Genomic DNA, 19,507 nt, shown 5'->3' with positions numbered 1-19,507 from the left:
TCGGGTCCAAGAGCATTTATTCACTGCACATCTACATGCTTATCAGAAGCAAAGTGCTCCATCTCTTTTAGGCTGTCAGTCTTCTGTCCGACATATCCACGATGACGAGAGGTCCCAACACTGATAGTTGACTCAGGCCTCGCGATTCTAAGAGAGGGGTTTAAAAAAAAAAAAAAATAAACAGTCACAGGGGGCTCAACTCAAATTACGGTAGTCAAAGTTTTTAGTACTCCATTCAGTTCCTCTTCTGGGCCGGGTTTTGCAGGTACTATCACAGCAGTCACAAAGGTTGTTCTGGGATGGGTCATCTAGTAATTGCCATCTAAGAATAAGACATTCAGACGATGTTTTAAGTCCAATTACCTCTAAAGGCAATTCATTTCAAATGAAAAATGCTCAGTGCAACACTTGCCCGCCATTCTCCCTTGAATATTGACAAGCTTTCTTGCTTTCATCAAGGACTTCCGGATCCCACACAACAAGTTTACAGTGGATGTACACCTGAAGTGAAAGTCAGTTTTCAAATCAAATCACTGTTTAGAGGGTTGTTCCCCACCAAAATATCCCACCTTTCCCACGCCAAACATGAACGACTGGAGTGAAAGCACAAGTGCAGATGAATGGTATCGAGGAACGAATGCCGAATTTCCTTTGACACTTTCTGAAAGACACCTGTAGAAAGCAAGTTACTACAAATCCAGCTTTCAGATAAGCAACTGTAAAAGCAAACCTACCCTTTGTTGACAATGATGGGGTATATCTGCTGTTCTGGCTGAAGCACTGCAGTTGGGGCTGCGACACATTCCTCCATGAACAGACGTAACGGTTGATGTGCTTTCTGCTCCACAGCCGCCCAAATAGGCATGAACGAGCCCAGTGGGATTACGTTGGATTTTGCTAAGCCTGACATTTGTTCTGTAAGGGAGGATATTTGTACCGAGTATATGCATGCGTTAAAGATGTTTCGTATAACAGTGAGGAATTACCATTGAGGAGCGCCATATGGAAGACGAGGCCACCCCACCCTGTAGAAATACTGGCGCCTGGGTTTAGGAATGGAGGAATCCACCCGTCTGGCCTAAAACATGCAGGGGACGTTTTAAAGGATATAAGCAAAACAGTGGACATTAAAATGTATAAATGTCTATTAAAAATTGTATACTGCACCTTTTCTGGACACATTCGAAGATGTACTCATAAGCTGGTGGTTGGGACTTTGGACCAGGCTTGTAGGTTAATATATTTTGATAGATAAGATGTTTCCCTCGGATCTGAGAAAGACAGATAGGTCATCACAGAGCTTCTTATAATTCAGATCTTCCTTCACCCACTTACCTTTTTTTTAAATTTACAGTCTTTAAATTTGTAGTCAAAATGTAGTTCCCATTCTCCTGTTAGCAAACTAGTCACACTGGACCGTATGCAGTTTCCGAGGAAAAGACGGGTTGAGTATGGCAGCAGCTCCTGAGTGATCCTCCATGTGATGTTTACAGACTCTTTCCAACAGTCGATCTTGATAGCTGTAAAGAAAGCACTTTGACATGAAAAGCTGTTCATCACTCATTACAAACAGGATATGTGTTCAATACCTTCATCATCGTCATCATCAACAGCTGTTGCCAAAACACCCAAGAGAGTCACACCTAAAAAGAGATGGAGAAGCATGGCTAAATGAACCACTGCATTTGCAAGTGGAACTATATACACACTTCCTGACTAATTATACCAATGACAAACATCTGTGGGGCAGCAGGAAAAGGCTTTTACACCGCCTACTTTGCACACATCCAAGCAAGTGGAAAAACTTTTGTCTTCACAGTTTTTTTTAATCAGATAGTCGGCGGTTATGTCATATGAAGTAAGCTTAATAGGGTAAAAAGAAATTGCATTTGTAAATTATTTTCATGATGACTACAAAATATAATATACTATTCATCATTTTATACAATATTAAAAACTAAAACATAACATGAATTTATTGATTTATCTCTTTATTTGATAGATGAATAAAAAAATACAAGCACAAATAAAATAATAAACATTTAAATAATTTTTAATTGCACAATTTCAGCGGAAAACTTATAAAACAACAAATATTAGAGGACTCTTGAAAATGTAAATACTGCATATTAAATACATTGTTCATCAATAATATTTAATTGTAGATTTTATGTATGTGGTCAGCATTTTTTTAAGGCTGATTCCTATTTATTCAGTTGGTTACAAAAGTAATAATGATTATGATGATTTTATTGTTATTATTGCTATTTTTTTTAACCTAATTATTGCATAATTGCAATTAACATTCAATGGGGTTTACTTTGTTTTGATGGAAACGAGCGGTAATCAGTTACAAAATTGTGAAACCACGTTGAAGCATCGGTAACGTAAAACAATCACGCTAAGCGGAACGGAATGACGAATATTTTACGTCAACGTCATTTCCGGAATGTTTAGCGTGTTACACAGGAAGTAGTCCTGAATCATCCCGGCGACCAGTTTAGAATTACTCACACTACTTTATTCATTCCATGTTCACATAATTTAAAATTGTGTCATATTCTTAGTCCATAATGCTGATCAAAGTGAAGGTAAGCTGTTTGTCATTTTGAGTGAAACACGAAAGTTTGCTATTGGGAAGGATTCTTTCAAATAAGACGACCGTTTCATTTTGTAGCTGTTATGTAGCTTCCACTTTCGCGGCTCTATTTATTATAAACAATACGTTCATTGTGTGGATTCATTTTACATGGGTCAAGTAACTTACAATTGGCACCTCAAATATTGCTGTGACGTAGTATTATTTATGTTCTACTTCGTAGAGTTTAAACTTGATGTGAGAAACTTCCAGTTGGGTGGAAGCGATGGCCCCTCATTTCTGCTGCCATGGGGTTAAAATAAGAGATCCTGGTCTAGATGGCAATCACAATCAGAGATAATGGGATTACTACCACACAAACTCAAAAGTTGCAAGTTTAGTTTGTGTTACAAGCTCAAACTAGGCCTTAACTGTTCATTCTCTTTCAGACTCTGACTGGAAAAGAAATAGAAATTGACATTGAGCCCACAGACAAGGTAATACCATTTAAAAACGCATCCTCGTGAATTTAACTCAAGATAGAGAGGCATGTTTCAGAATGTTGCTTGAATTTCTAGGTGGAGCGAATTAAAGAAAGGGTGGAAGAAAAGGAAGGTATACCCCCTCAGCAACAAAGACTCATCTACAGTGGAAAACAGATGTGAGTTCTTTCACATTGGGACATTTTATTTTCAACTGCAATCACGTGAATGACATTGTGATGTTTTCAGGAACGATGAGAAGACTGCTGCAGACTACAAAATCCAGGGTGGCTCCGTGCTTCATCTGGTGTTGGCGTTAAGGGGAGGGAAGGTGTACCACACACGTGACGTACAACTCACCTCACCATGAACGGCGCTCTACACGATGCCAGCTGTGTGCCAACGCTTTAGGTGTCCTGACATCATTTAACCGTTACGATAAAAACAAAATCTCCCCTCCCGGACAAAAAAGATGTAAAAGAAAGGTTGTTGTGTTCCTTTTGTGAATGTTTTTGTAACCCACATTGGCTTTCTGAGTTTGACCCGTTCATACAGGCATTCATGCTGAGAGTTTTAACAATGCTGTGGTAATTATTGCTTGTGAATAAATGCTCAAGTTGAGTTTTGCACCTTGCTCCAATGCACACACTGGTCAAATAAGAGAACCAATACACATTGATGCTTAAGGTGCTGAAACTGTCCTGTCTTTATTAGAAAATGATGAGCACGAATCCCAACACTGGAAAATCTTTTCTTAGATCTGACACAGTTTGAACATCCATTTAGAATACCACTGCAGACTTTTGAAGGTACTCCAGCCCTCTTCGAAAAGCATAAGTGCATTGGGCTTTAAAATAAAATATTAAGAGCAATTTATACAATACAGTCCATAAAACTAATTTCAAGTGACTGTAAATAATCAAATCCTATTGTTTGAGAAGTTCTACATGATTTATCAAGTAATTGAAATGCTGATTGCAATGTAATTAAATGATTACTAAATAAAAAATATTTGTGAACAGAAATGTTGGAAGGCACAGAAAAAGGGGAGCTGTGTGTCTGACAATATAGTGGTATAGTGATGGCTCATTTGTTAGCAATGAGCTGTTTACCAGTTCACTTAATGATTTGGAGGGAGTGCTACAAGACATTCAATATCTCAAAAGAAAAGACAAAATCATATTAGAAGTAAAGTCAACTACAGTCTTGGTAAAAACCCTGAATATTACACCTAGTGTGACACTTGATAGCCAGCTGGCATTGAAAAACACCAATACTTGATTGTTTCTATGTATTCCAAGGTACAGAGTGCATTTTCAAATACATGATGAGGTTGTGTTCAACATGAGTGTAAACACCCAAATCAGGAATCTGAGGAATGGTAGTGTGTAGGTCTGAAGGGAGATTGACAGTTGCCCGATCAGCAAAGCCCAGGAAATGAATCAATCTGAACCGTGTCCTGAATGGAAGATCCTTGACTTGAGTAAGATATCCGTATCCTCATTTTAAGGTTGACCTAGAAGAAGTGGGTGAGACGACACTTGCGTTACATATTCCCTCCATGGTTGGGCTCAAGAAAATCTACCATTAGAACGGGAAAGATAATAAAAGGTAGTCATGTGTCTCACCTTGTTTGGATTGTTGAGAAGTACCAACTGGGTCACATGAGCTAAGCCTCTTGCAGGAAGAGTGTCTCCACTGGGGGCCTTCATGTGCAACTGGACACTCTGAAACCATCAAAAGGATTTGGACACCTTGAACACGCATTGAGTTCACTCATGTCATCAGTGGTGGGCGTGTCAGCAAACATTCGCCAGTGGCCAGCACACCGGTCCGTCGTCATCAAGCCGTCATTTCACTAAAATACCCACAAGCAGTTTTGCCTTACTCGTAACATTCACCCAGTGTACAGAAATGCTCTTAAAACTAATGTAGTTGTCCTCATAGTATGCCATATTTACTTCACTACTGTCAACTATGACAAAGAGCGAATTAAACTCTTATGAAATAAATTCTCAAATGGGTTTCTTTCAGTCACAAGATTTTTACAACTTCATGAGACTGTAAACCACAGCTTGAAGCAACCATTGGCTCATTTAGAAAGTTCTCAACTGGGTGAAATAGGCATTCCTAACAAAAATAACCATATGTTTTTATTTAAGAAACTAATTCATCGCGAGTGTGTCTCAAATGCTCAGTTGTTCACAAATATGCTGGAAAGACAACACACCTTTGGCACAGCTGCCTGGAGAGCAAAGTTTGTGACGTCTGATTCAGAGGAGTTGTAGCCTTTAAGGGTGACTGTCACGTCGGAGTCAGACTGTTTCTTGCAGCTGAGTGTCAAAGTTAAACCGTTCTTCTCATACACCGTCACTGCAGGGTCTATGAAAAAAAAAAAACATGATAATGTGGTGGAGACCCAAACAAAACAGTACTCCTTGAGCCACACATTGCGCCCGTTTGCTCAAAATATGCATATTGCGCCTCATCAAAACACATCGAAGAGCAGAACTGAGAATCAACCCCCGCGATGATAAGTGCTAAGCTAACCTTAGAGCCATATCTCACTGAGTGGTGAAGGTTTGCAAGTGTACACACCTAGCGGATGTTTTTCGTCAGGGTTCGTTCAAAGTTGCAAAGATGTTCGCCAACAATTTGAATGGTCTCAAACTGTTTTTGTTGTCACAAAGAAGTTAGGAACATATCCAAAAATTGTTAAAGGAAAGAAAAACTGTTTGCAACCCTTAAAACTGCTTGTGAGTTTTTGGCGAACATCTTTGCAACAGTTTACATCATTGAATGAACCCAGACATAAAAACATCATTTTCTACATGCACATGCTTTTGCAAACCTTGACCACGCTGTGAGATTCGGGTTTAACACCGGCTTGGGTGAGCGAGTAGTTTTCACAGCGGTCTGGCTGGTGCTCCTCTATAACGACTTGGGCATTGTAACCAGCGGGTGACGATTCGAGTTTTGATGCAACTAGATAACATGAAGACTCTATTTTCTGACTACTGTCGAGATGTCCTTAAAATTCCAATATACCCAGGCAGGATTAAACTAATGCTCTAACACTAATAATTGTATTTCTTTCTGACTGTCATAAACCTGTAAAGCGCAACTGTGTGTAGGACTCGAACCTGGCGCCGGGGGGGAGGTCTCAAAGCCTCCCAACAAATCCAGGAGATCCCCTCCATCAGGCTTGGCTGTGTTTATGGACTGGATGGGTACAGTGCTTTCCTGAGCTTGACCAGCCTGAAGGGACACCTCGGAGCCGCCGAGCAGGTCCAAAAGATCACATACCTTAAGAAAAGACAAACACAATAAGAAAGAGAAAGTCCATGCTTCATTACTCCTTCCAAATCCACATTCAAAAGAAAATAACCTGTGATGTAACTCGGTTCCTTTTACAAATATGCAAATGGAATATAATGAGACAAAACAATTGCAGCCATGTTGACAAACTAAATTCACAAGTTCTGACTAACCAAGAGATCTTACACAAGGCAGAACATTACATACAAACTGGTTAGCTGGGTTTCATTTCCATTGATTTTGCATAACACACAACGATGAAATGATATTCAGTCAAGAGATGCTTTACATAAATAAACGCCATCCACTTTATATACCTAAATGCAGTACAAAAGCACAAACTCAGAGCTAGTACAGACAAATCACACCTCTCAAGTGCACTCATATTCTTTAGAAAGACAAGTGCAATAAATGTGGTGCTTTGAAAGCATCTGAATGTCACCTGATTTGCAGGCTGTTGTGGCAAAGGGGCCTCTTTCCGCTTCACCTTGTCCACCTCCACCTCTTTGATGACGTCCCCCATCGAGTCCCCATTAGTATGGCCTGGAGAGTTCCTCTCAATCACAGGCATTCTTTCCAGCACTGCTGCCCTGTGGACACAGTGAACAATTCAACACTTCCAGGCAAAGAACTATGCTGATCCTCAGTGAGCTTAGACCCCCCCCCCTCCCCAACATGAAAATCCTCACAAACCTCATGTGGTCATATTTTTTGAAGAGCGCGTTGTATTCCACTGCCCTCTGCTGGAGCTCCACATCTATACAGCTGCCGTAAATGCTTACAATGCTTCTTATTCGACTACAAAAAAAAACAAAAATAAAAAACAGTGAGACATTGAAATATGGAAATTGAGTTACAGTATTTATGAAATGTATGAATGAATGAATGTAACCGTATAATATAAGCAATGACCCAAAGTGATAAAAAAAAAAAAAATGACAGTGACTTGTGCTGATGTTCAAAAGTGTGTCTTACTCGACATTGTCATTGATACGTGTGCTCAGTTTCATGGTGGCAGTGAGCGCAAAGCCCCTTGTCGTTGGGGTGGACATTTGAGACTGGAGAACTGTTTCCAAGGCATCCAGCACACTGTCCGCAGTCACCTATTTGGAATAATTAACAACAGCGAATTAAAAATAATATACAAATAAATAATAAATAAATAACAAAAGTGAATTAAAAATACATATATAAATAAATAATAATCAAACTGTGTGCTCCATTGACCTGAAGGGGTTCCATCTCCTGACACTCCCCTCTGAGGAGCAGGTCCCCATACTCTCCAACGCACCAGCATGCCACCTGAACCAGTGGTTGCTGCAGACATTGATAAAATTAATTAGCAGGGAGCGTGAGCAAGACAGTCTGTGTAGTCTCAACAATGTAGAGCATTGTGTAGCGTGCTGCTTTTATGAAACAAACCAAAAGTTTCTGTGTCCTAAAAAAACACACAAAAAATAAACTTAGGACGTGCAATTGCGCATGCGCACATCGCAATCGCGATGTTCAAACCGCATATCGTGCAGGCCTAAACTGTGATATAATATTTAGTCGACAAAAGTGACAAAATGCGATGAGATGCCTAAAAAGGGGTGGATTTCGCTGCTTAACTCATATTTTACAAATGCAATATTAATCAGAATGCCATTTTTAGACCAGTGAAGGTGCATAGAAAATGTTAATGCTTTTTGACTTCCACTTTCAAACAAAGATGCAGGACAAGAAATGAAAATGCAAACGTATAAGCAACTACAACAGAATTCATACTACGGCTTAAAGCATGTAATAATTCAAGACTTAAAACATTTGAATTCTGTTTGAAATCAAATTTAAGACCAGTTTTACCATGTTCCCAATCTCCCATGTTGTTACATTGTTAACATTTTTAAGACATCTAAATGAATAATTTAAACCATTTTAATGCATTGTTCATATTCGTGGATTAATTGCCTTTTACGTAAGACTTTCCATGGGAAACCTGTAAATGACCATGAACAAGATGAAGGGTAATACAATTGAACAAGGCCCGAGGGATAATTAAACATTTAGGGGTATATTGTTATAGGGGCTCCTTGGTTTACAATGACTCAAGGTTACGAATGCCATACAAAGAAAGAGCTTGCACAGCGGAGTAAGAATATGAAGTCATGTGACAAATCACTCACTCAGTTACTGACATTTTTGCTGTTTTTCCATTTGATTGTTTTAGATTTATCGACAATCTGTTTTTTTTTTCATACAAATATTTACTGTAATTAACTTTAATTATGGTTTTGCAAAGGTTACTGGTAGACAAGGCAGCATTCAGACGTCCGTAAAATTGGGTTAGGTCGCCGTCATAAGAACTGAAGTCCGCCATAAAACAAGGTCTCCCTGCATTCTTGCTAAACTTTATAGGAGTAAAGATCAGCAGAAATACAAACACACACAGACACACACCTGAGAGATGTCAGAGAAGAGCGCCCGGTAAAGCTTGTGAACGGTGTAACAGTGAAGCTCAGAAGCGTTGGTGATGAGCAGGATCAGGTTGGGGACAGTTTCATCTCTTACATCACCTCCGGCCTAGCAGTGTAGGAATATGTAAAAAAACAGGACGCATCAAAGTACACTTTCAAACACATAACTGCTGATGCAAGAATTGATCTTGCATCGGACTTTCTGTCACATAAAAAAGAAACAGTTATCCTTGTGCTTAAAGCAATATTTTAAGGACAAAAATGTACATATTCTCAACATAAGGAATTGAAAGTGGAGAAAGCGAGTTCATCTAGGTGAGGGTGAAGGGGGGTGCTTTGATGGAGAAGAGGAGAGGCTTTTTGTTCTTCTCCGACACAAAAAAAGGTTGAATGTCGCAAGTCAATATGGTGACCGGTTCTAGTGTTACTTTGGCAGGTAAATTCTATCTTGGTGCGCAGTTCAACACCATTTTTCACACAAAATTAAGTAACAGTTTGCTCATAAACTAAAAAAAAAAAAAAAAAGAAGAAAAACATAGTAGTTAAATGTGACACACATCCAACAACTGCTAACGCAAACACACATAGGACAGGGATTAATGTCCTTATAACATAAATAATAAATCTGTTGCGCCACGCAATGCGTTCCAGGAAACGAAAAGGAAAGTTATTGTTTCTTTAACAACATATTTACAGTTGCCCCCCCGCGTATAGCGAACATCCTCATATAATTGACGATAATTGAAATGCATCGGGAATGTTTTTTTTTTGCATTAACTATATATATATATATATATATATATATATATATATATGGGTTTTTTTTATTAATTGGTCATCATATTTTTTTCTGCCTAAAATAAATCGACATTGGCCTAAAAAAAATCCATATCGTTTGGGGCATAATTTTAACCTGTGGCGATAAAACAATCTAGTATGAATGGGAAAAAAAAGAAAAAGAGAAAAACAGGCAGTTGGAAGTAGAAATGGCAGTGGTTTTGACTTGTTAAAAGCCACTATGAAGATAAATGTCATATTTGGCGTCTGAAGAGTTCTGCAGTTTTGGTGAAAGCAATTCAAAATGAAGTAGATCCACATTCACATTTAGAAAGAGCAATACTGCAATACAGTTAACTGACAGTAACTAGTAACAGTTTAGTACAATTCCGAAGTAAATTGCCCCACAGTGTTGATTTTATTTGCGATCTCTTTGGTAATCAAATCCAAGATCTTTTCAGCAAACTCATCAATAATAAATACATTGAGTACTGCGTTATTTTTTCAGATTTATTGATTATCATAATAAGTGGTCACAACTCAAGCCAGAAGTTGTACACGTGACCTATGCTGCAAACACATGACAGACAATTGTTGAAGGCAACGCGTGTAACGTTGCGTCAGTATTTACCGTGGTGAGGACATGCAGGATGGTGTCAATGTGCCAGCGCTGGGAGGGTGCGTACCTGACAGACACACACACACACACAATGCTTTAGAGCAGGTCAGAAACACAGAGTGAAATTTATGTGTCTTCGGGGCCGTGGACGCGCACACACACACACACACGCACAGAAGCGAGAGAGTGAAACCAAGGCGACATTGTCACACTGCCAGTGAAGCATACAATACACAGTAATGTCATTGAGATTCGAAAATGTCACACAGTGAGATGCGTGCCACACAATGGGAGTAAAGCAATCGCTGCTTAGGGGCAAAGAGAGCACTAATGAATCACATGCAGTTGTGAAATGTTCGCATGCCTGCTTCCAGAGCAAACAGCTTGTGCATGTAATGCATGCAAAATTAATTCACTCACCTCTCTGCAGCATGGAATATGCCGCTTGTTGCTTGAGCTCTGAATTCAGGGGGGCAGGAAGAGAGGAACACGAGCAGCTCTTTCATCATGGAGCGGATGTTGCTGGCAGACACCAATGCTAAGGAGAGGTCTAATGCACGGCTGAACAAATGAACAGTTCTGCATATTAGCTCATGTTTGAAAATGGTTAATTTCAAGACAAAAAAAAAAGCAATATCTGCGGGTTGACAGCTACCGTTTGACAGAAGCATCCGGGTCCTTCAAGCAGTCCACAATGGTTCCTCTGTGACGCTGCACTGCAATGTTGTCTGTCCCAACAATCTTTTGCAGGGAGGTCATGGCAATGTATCTGGACGAACACACAACAACATCAATTTTGCTAACTAATCAGAAACAAACAAAAAAAAAGAAACATCACATTTGTGCCTATTTTGTTTTTTGCTGAAATACACTTGAATTGAGGAAAATAAACTTTAAGATTTTGTTTTTCAATTTAAGGCAGCACAGTGGTGGAAGTAGCAGCCAGCATGTCTCCCACAGAGTTCTGAGGTTCAGGGCTCGATTCTGATGTGGAGTTCGCACTTTCTGCTACTGTGCATGGAAAAAGTTAATGATGGATCAATTTAATATCTTGAGAAGCAAAACGTGAATCTAGTTAATGCTGAATAAAAACTTTTATCAGCACAACCCTGATAAAAACTTTTGAAAATTATTCTGTTATTCTCTGTGTATATTTAGTGAATAATTAATAAGAATCAATATTCGTTTGTAATAATTTAAAAAATAATACCAATCCAGTGAATTTACCAAGCGGATTAATAAATCTTCATCTCTCTTCTTTCAATCGGATAAAACAATGTTGAGCCCAACACTTGTCGCCTTATCACCTGTGCTGTCACTCACATGCTGCAAACAAAACCAAACACACTGTCCCATCATCGTCAAAAAGTGATAAAGGCCCCTGCAGGTAAAAACCAGACGACCCTGTTAAGGGACCTCATGTCCCTTAAAGATAAAAGCTGGGAAAAATATTACTCAAACAAACCCCAGAGGAACAATTGATGAGCCTTCACCGTGCCTAGCAGATAAAAAGTGACCTTCTAGTGTGGCTCCAGAGATAATGTACCGGGGCAAGGTGTTGAGATAGCTCAGACTGATGACAACCCGTCAAGAAGTTGCCAGTGGCCTTGAGGAACAAAAATGTACAGAGAAAGAAGCAGAGGCTGGGGGAAAAAAATGAGACGAAGGAACAGGAATTTGGGGGCGGAGGGGGGGGACAAAACGTTAAGCTGCACTGACCGAATGTTCCGGTCGTTATTCAGGAGGAAGCGGCCCAGGATGTTCACAGCCAGGATCTGAGGACGTGTGCATTTATGAATTCATGCAATTTAATAAGGGATTTCTAATTCTAATTCTAATAATATACAATATACAATAACGTAATAGTTACTAGTAGGTATTGAGAATGAGGTGCACCCATTAAAAAGTGTCTCTCACCCTGAGGCCACTTTCTGAATTGATGTCCAGCACCGTGAGAACAGTCTCGTACAAAACAGCATTGCCCACAGTCTTGGTGCTATCTGTGTTGGTAGCGACCTAGAGAGCAGCACACGCACACAAAAATCATCAATTAGGTTACCAGTTGTAAACAATGACGTGAAACAGCCTAACTTCTAGCAAGCGACAATGATAGAGAGCATGAATGAAACCTGAGCGAGGAGATCATTCATGGTGTCGCTTGCTGCCTCGTTGTTGCGACCCAGGATTCTCAGCAGTCTCAAGATGCGGACCTGTGAATGAAAGGCTTTGAAATTGGCTAGGTTTTTTTTTTTTTACATCTCTCGAGTTTGTGATATTTTATCTTTTTTTTATGATTAGTAGGAAAGTAGTGATAACTAAAAACTGTAAATCTAGCTATTTATTTTTGTGTAAACTTGGACAGAAGCTTAAATCTTCCCTGAAAAGAATTTTCAACATACATAGACCTTTCAAATTTCATCATATCCGGTTATACGCTCCTAATCGTTAAAAGGAAATGAAGTTTAGTACAGCTCTAAGATCAAATGAGACCAAATTAGAAGCAATTCTAGATATGAAACGTCAGATCCTTTTAGGTAATAAAAATATATTGAGCTCCGCGCTCTCCAAGGCCTGGTACACGCATAAGGATTTTTAAAATCTTAAACCATTTTTTAATCTGTGACAGACTCATGCATAAAGATAGATCAGGCATTGAAAAGTTGTGATCATGTTGTGTGTGACTGGTCTAATAATCTCAACACAGAACACCATACACTAAGATTTGGCTCCATCACTGGTCTAGAATGCAGTCCTCTGTGGTAAAGCTCTTACGCGATCACACATGATTCCAAAAACGCAAAGACGAGCTGATACTTCCGCGTATGAAGTCGGCAAGAAAAGACTTGCTTTGGAAAATACTTCCTGCCGTCTGAGGAACCCACTTTTATACAAAAAACAACATTGGTTCGGACACATTTGGTTGTGTTTGCTGCCGCCTACTGATTGGTCAGTAAGGGCGCTGCATTGATTGGCTACATTCCATAAACGTCACAGACCACGGGGTCAAACGGCTCGAGAGTTGTTGGCTTTCCCCACACAAATGAAAATTTTTGGTCGGAAATACTGACTCCACGTTTGACACGCCTCATACAAAAGGATAATACGACATTCTTATGAGACGCAAGATTGTCATGCCTCTGTCTTTATGCGTGTACCTGGCCTAAGAGTTCCATGTTGTGTTGGCTCATCTCATTATTAGCTAGAGACAGAAACATCTCAAGAGTAACTGTGAAAGAACATGCCAGTCTGTGACATCTTCCCACTTGATGCAGGATTCTGCAACTAGTTTTCATGAGTGACCGATATGGAACGCCTCTAAACAAAGGTGCTCAACACGAACACCAGAGTTGTCGTTTTTTCATTGCAGCGAGTTGGTGCCTGTGCGAGTGGCAATAGCCACGAGTGCTGGTGTGAGTCGCCAACTATAATTTGTGTGCATTTGTCAAGTACAGTCACATTCATCTGTGTTGCTCGGGTGTGCAAAATTTGCTCTAGACATACCTGTAGAAATGGATCACTGATCCCTGCCACGTCATGCTCTGGAGAGTAACCGGAAGTTACCAAGCTTTTCATAATGCGAACCAGATCTGGGACTGTCTGGAATACACAGAGACGCTGTCTTGGGTCTTAAGCAGACATTCTAAACTCAGGCAGTCAAGGGCCTGCTCTATCAACCAGAATATAGAAGAGGTACAGACCCTGAAGATGTTTTAGAGCATTTCACTATGTAAACAGGTGACGGCAGACTGCTGCAGGTAAAATACTGCTGTGTCAAACGATTTATGCTTCGTACCTTAAGTGAAGTGACTTTGTGTTATCAGCTCAAGATGTGTGCGTGCTTGCGTGTGCATGCGTGCGCTTGCATGTGTGTCATCTTTTCACCTTTCTGAAGCGCTCCAGTGTCTCTGGATTACACTCACACAGCACAGTGATGAGCACGACAGCACCATGGAGCACACCTTGAGAGACAAACAAAGACAGCACCTTGAACAAAAACAATCCAGTAAATGTTTGTCTCAGACAGATGCCAAAGGTAACCTGACCGTGGTACTTCTCTGCCAGGAGAGATCGAGCTGTAGGGGCAAAGAGCTCCCCGAGATCTGGAACCTTTCTAACAATGTGGATGGCGCACAATGCTGCCTGGGTAAACAAGAGAAGAGCATCATCAACAATATACCAAGAATAATGATAAATTGCTTCTTTAATCCAGAAAATAACTACATGAACTTTATTGATTTCCTCAAGAATAATAGTGCGCGAATGTCATTAAGTTTCTCACAATTTTTCATCTTGCCCAACATAAGTCACGGCTATCACATTTTAAACACAGTTGATCCCAGGAATGGTTAGGAAAACAAGCAATTCTTAGGAAAAAAAATATAGATGAGACAGCAGAAACCAGCTCAGCATTATCAGATCAACCTTTTTTCTTTGCCCATACATAAACCCCCCCCCCCCCCCCCCAAAAAAAAATTATTTATAGACTACATAATGAGAACACCTTTACCTTCTTCTTAATGTAAGAATTGGAGGCTCGAAGCAGCCTGTCAATCTCAGGGGCAAGGTCTTTGCACATTTCTGCTGAGCCGATACAAGCTAGTGTGCATAGAGCCAGTGACTGCACATACTGGCTCTTGTGAGACAGGTCACTGAAAGGCAAGAACAAGCACATGACGCCCGCTGTAATATACGATGAATGAAATTCTCAAAGTCGTGTGAGTTCTCATTCCTGCTTTCTCCTTAAAAGTTGCACCTACATGTTTTTACTGGAATAACTCTGGAGTACATGTGTAAACATAGAAAAGGTTAATCACCAGTCAGATATGCACATGACACATGAACTTAATCTCATTTAATAGCTATACCCAAGAAATGAATCATAAACGCACACAACTAAATGAATGTCATAAAGTTATGCTTCAGTTCTTCAACAAATTATGTGATTTGATTGGGCTCCTTACTTTTTTATGGAATTGGTGATGAGCAAAGTGGCATCCTGCTTCTCATCCAGCAGCATCATGGCTCCAAGGTATCCTACACGCTTTTCACTGTAACGAGGGCTGGCTATCATCCGAACACACTCCATCTAACAGGGAGAATAACGACTACGCTCAATGTGAGGTATATAAAAGAAGGAAGTGCCTCAATGGGAATTCTCATCTCTTTGCACAGTCAAAGTGTAAATCAGGCATAGTTCCAAAACAGCTAAGCCAGAACCGGGGAGGCCTCGGCGGCCCACTTAGTGGGTTTCCTTTATAGCCTGAGACATGAGTTGTGCACTGCAAGTTCCACAGGGATTGGTTACACCGATGATTTATTAATGAAATAATGGCAGGGGACACATTACGGAAAAAGGAATCATGTAGAGGTGTTAAAATTAATCAATTTACTACTAATAAAAACAAATTAATCAACAACCATTTCAATCACCACACAATTGATAATTTGTCACTATTAATTTGTCCACATCCTCAAATTTCAGCCTCTCAACAGTAATTATTCTCAGATTTTTGCAGTCATTGATGGAAGCAGACTGATTGTCTTTTGTGTTTAATCAAAAACTTGCAATTGTCTGCTTTAACCTTGGAAAACAATGACAGAACCAGAAATTGAATCAGTTTCAAAAAGGTTGGTGACGAGTACAACACTAATCTCTGTCGTGTGATATATTGCTTAATTGTTGCCTAGCTGTTCTCTTTTTTTTTCCAGTTTTCTTTCCTCATTAGGCAATACCAAACAAGACTAATTGTAATCAGTATCAGTAAATAGGAAAAAAGGTTTGTAGTACATTTGAATGCAAAATAAAATTGTATACAATTATTCAATTGATCTATGTAATAATCGATTATATATTATTTAATTAATCAAATTTATAAATTTAATTAAATTATTGTTGTATTGCACTGGAGAGGGGAGCTCTCTAATCTCGTTGCACACTGTACAACGACAATAAAGGGATTTCTGATTCGGATAAAATAATCAATTCTAAAAATATTCCATAGTGACAGTCCTACACTCAAGAAACATATTTGACGGTCAACCTGTTGAGGAGAGCGGTAATTGTGGTTGCCGATGTCTGCTGCACAAGCTACATACAAGAATTTGCACACTATATTGACAAGTGTAATAAAAGGCCTTGGTGATAAAGTGCTGCCTGCACAAGTGAGAATTATGAGAAGAATCAACTGGCAGAGAGTCCCATTAAGCACCAGAAAAATCACAAGACTTGAATGTGCATTGGCATCAAGCTGCATTATGCAGATTCTCCCCTCCGTGGTGACAACTAACCACCCAATTAAAAAGTAGTGTTTTTTCCAAGGAGGTGAACGTTGCATCGTTAAGCCTGTCAATTGCTAAAGTGAAATGCAGAGTTGGGAAACATCCAATAGAAGTGCTTAGGCGTACAATCAACTTCACAAAAGTCTGACTAGAACCGCGTTAAGGCGGGGAGTCAGCAGCTATGAGCAGAAATGTTGGATTGCAATCAATACATATCTAGGTATAAAATAAGATGTCGTCTACATTAGCAATTTAGCACATGCTCGAATAATAGAATACGCTAACGGCTGATGCCATCCATGACGAAGGGCTCGATGTCAAACTATATTTAATATTTATAACGTCCTAAATGCCATTTGCACTATTTTGAACCACACAGACCATAGAGGACTGAGTTTTGAGATCTACACAATAATAGATCTCACAATTATACTTTCAAATCAACTTAGCTTTGCAAAGTGCAGTGTTTTTTATTTGTTAAACAGATTTCATTACATTAAAGAACAAGCAGAACATTCTAAATTTTAATGAAGAGAAGCAGAAAGAGTGAACATGATACTTTGCGACACTTTTTAATAGGAGATATTTACCAAATAAGCCACTCACAATAATTAACACTCATCATTACTGTTAGGACCAAAAGATTCAATTACTGCCATGATATGAATTTCTGGAAATATTGTCCGGCAGTCTCAGCTTGAATCTGTTAAGTCTCAAGCAAAAATATGGAAGAAATATTGACGTATGCTCTTACATTTATGTAAAAGGAACATATACGTTAGTACAACATTTTAAACGTTTTGGCGTTTTAAAAAAAAACGCCTTTTAACATGCACAATTTCACACCAATGCAAAATTATACTTCAGGGTAAGTAGTACAAAACGTCTTGAACATTTTTTTTTTTTTAAAAAGGGCTGCCACCCACACAAAAGCCTTGCATTATAATTAGAGTGATAGCATTTGTTGTTTTGAATGGCAAAATTACTGTACATTGTGAAGAAAATTGCAAATAAAGTAAAAAAAAAACTCAGATACACCATCTGCCATGATTGTTTCTCATCACTCCGAAATTCCAAATCCTCTTACCTGACCAAAGTGTGCAGGGTAGCCAAGCATGTGAACATAGAGAAGCTTGGCCAGGTTGTGAGATCGACAATCGTTGTCAGATTGTCTGAATTGTGCCCGGATGGCAGCGCATTCCCTCTGAATGACACCCCGCTCCTCACACTGAGTCCTGGCTGACCTAATGGCCCGGATCATCTCCTGCAGTGGGATGGATGGAGACATGGCTGCGTGCGTGCGTGCGTGCGTGCGCATGTGAGTGAGAGAGAGAGAGAGAGAGCAATAGATTAAAATTGAGTCAGTTTACTTCTGAATCTAAAATTTTCCATTTAAAGGTCATAACGTCGTGGACTCTACTATCAATACTAACTCAAACCATGCATACAAATACACAGTACATCAGCCCATTTTGAACAGAATTGACTTCAGTACATCTATATGCTGATTGGACGCAATACATTAACAATTAACAGGTTTATTCAAGTTAGTGTCACTAACGACGTCACTATTCAATGTGGAAAAATGGACATGAACATTTTGATGTTAACAAAAAAAAGTTATTTTATGCGACAGGTTACTCAGGTAGTGCAGCCGGTGGCTAACCTTTTGATAGCGCCGAGCTAACAGTAGGAGATGGTGTCAAGCTTACAGCGCCAGGCAACTTAGCATGACAGTCGACTTGTGTGGAAGGTTATTGCTGAAATTACAAAGAACATACTCAAACAAAGCGTAGACTTCACGGCTTAAGACCAAAAACAAAACAAAACCAACAAAAAAACATCATACACATCCGTAGTATCACTGCTTGACACGGCGCTGTCCTCGTGAATGGCCATTAAAGAATATTAGTTGTGAGTCATTTCCTGGCACAACCTTTCAAAATAAACTATCTTTTAAAATAAGCGGTGCTCAGCTCTTTATTGTTAAATTTATTTTCAGACTGTCGTATAATTTATTAATAAACAAGAGGAACAACTCAGGTTATAACATCAAAACACGACAGAAACCACGTTATAAATAAGTAAACTGTTATTTTGAAAATAATATATTTTGTTTCCGAATTAACACCAACGACCGCAACTCCTAAAGCTTCTACCAAGACTTCCGCAATTCTTTGCTGGGTGTCTCCTGTTAAAGCGAGTGGATGAAAAATTAATGAGTCTTGCCTTCTTGCACAGCACCACCACGTGCATCATCAAAACAAACAGTCATTGCTGACAGAAGACTTATATCTCCTGGTTACATTCTCAACTACGTAACTGTACAGGTCATTCTGAGGAAGTAGAAATTCAAAACGGGTATTGTAAAGTAGGCCGAGTGAAGAAGATAATGAATATATATCCATCCATCCTTTATCTGTAACGCTTCTCATCACCAGGGTCGCTGGAGCCTATCCCAGCTGTCATCGGGTAGTAGGCAGGGGACACCCTGAACTGGTTGCCATCCAATCGCAGGGCACACATAGACGAACAACCATTCGCGCTCACACTCATACCTGGAGGCAATTTAGAGTGTCCAATCAACCAGCCATGCATGTTTTTGGAATGTGGGAGGAAACCGAAGTACCCGGATGATAACCACGCAGCCACGGGGAGAACATGTAAACTCCACACAGGAAGGCCGAACCCACGACCTCTGCTGTGTCTCACTGTGAGGCCATCGTGCTAACCAGTCACCCACCGTGCCGCATAATAAATGAATACATAAATAGAAATTCCCTATATTACCTGTTTTGTTTTTGTAATGAATGATCACAGACCACAAGAATGAATGGGAAGATACTTCCCTGGCTGGAATAATTAAGATAATAAGCAAATCCTGCTAAGAAACAGGCCAGTTCAGAATCTATGAGCATTATTTGGCAGTTCATATATTATTACTAGCTACTACTACCCAAACACATTTTTGTCGACTATGGCATGAAGCACGGGTGTT

General features: G+C 39.6%; 3 protein-coding genes across 4 annotated transcripts; 1 reads left to right on the top strand and 2 right to left on the bottom strand.

The window, feature by feature from the left end:
* Positions 1-1,754, bottom strand: zp3f.2 (zona pellucida glycoprotein 3f, tandem duplicate 2). Its single transcript, XM_088310332.1, has 9 exons — positions 1,590-1,754; positions 1,336-1,520; positions 1,168-1,271; positions 987-1,078; positions 735-915; positions 570-672; positions 413-501; positions 231-322; positions 1-147 (listed from the first exon to the last, which is right to left on the bottom strand). The coding sequence occupies exons 1-9, from the start codon at positions 1,663-1,665 to the stop codon at positions 68-70; spliced, it is 1,002 nt and encodes a 333-aa protein (XP_088166458.1). The 5' UTR covers positions 1,666-1,754; the 3' UTR covers positions 1-67.
* Positions 1,755-2,424: 670 nt separating this feature from the next.
* nedd8l (NEDD8 ubiquitin like modifier, like) lies at positions 2,425-3,681 on the top strand. The gene is made up of 4 exons (XM_088310334.1): positions 2,425-2,591; positions 3,028-3,075; positions 3,157-3,239; positions 3,310-3,681. Exons 1-4 carry the CDS (start codon positions 2,574-2,576, stop codon positions 3,428-3,430), a joined length of 270 nt encoding a protein of 89 aa, XP_088166460.1. The 5' UTR covers positions 2,425-2,573; the 3' UTR covers positions 3,431-3,681.
* Positions 3,682-3,742: 61 nt separating this feature from the next.
* ap1g2 (adaptor related protein complex 1 subunit gamma 2) lies at positions 3,743-18,441 on the bottom strand. 2 transcript variants are annotated; one of them, XM_088310330.1, is made up of 23 exons: positions 18,359-18,441; positions 18,176-18,269; positions 17,597-17,799; positions 15,192-15,316; positions 14,738-14,879; positions 14,274-14,370; positions 14,113-14,189; positions 13,732-13,827; positions 12,360-12,440; positions 12,148-12,246; positions 11,950-12,005; positions 10,886-10,999; positions 10,651-10,791; positions 10,243-10,297; positions 8,818-8,940; positions 7,606-7,695; positions 7,354-7,481; positions 7,072-7,176; positions 6,821-6,968; positions 6,204-6,366; positions 5,291-5,442; positions 4,689-4,787; positions 3,743-4,576 (listed from the first exon to the last, which is right to left on the bottom strand). In XM_088310330.1, exons 3-23 carry the CDS (start codon positions 17,795-17,797, stop codon positions 4,481-4,483), a joined length of 2,388 nt encoding a protein of 795 aa, XP_088166456.1. In that variant the 5' UTR covers positions 17,798-17,799; positions 18,176-18,269; positions 18,359-18,441; the 3' UTR covers positions 3,743-4,480. The 2 variants fall into 2 exon arrangements, with proteins under 2 accessions (XP_088166456.1, XP_088166457.1); XM_088310331.1 differs by lacking the exon at positions 18,176-18,269 and having other exon boundaries at positions 18,291-18,407.
* Between the last annotated feature and the right edge of the window lie 1,066 nt (positions 18,442-19,507).

Source organism: Idiotropiscis lumnitzeri, chromosome 12 (genome assembly GCF_059441095.1).
Source record: "Idiotropiscis lumnitzeri isolate Australia: NSW breed Sydney's pygmy pipehorse chromosome 12, RoL_Ilum_1.0, whole genome shotgun sequence".
Classification (NCBI taxonomy): Eukaryota; Metazoa; Chordata; class Actinopteri; order Syngnathiformes; family Syngnathidae; genus Idiotropiscis; species Idiotropiscis lumnitzeri.
Note: the sequence above shows the minus strand (reverse complement) of the source record. Positions and strands in the feature narration are given on the sequence as shown.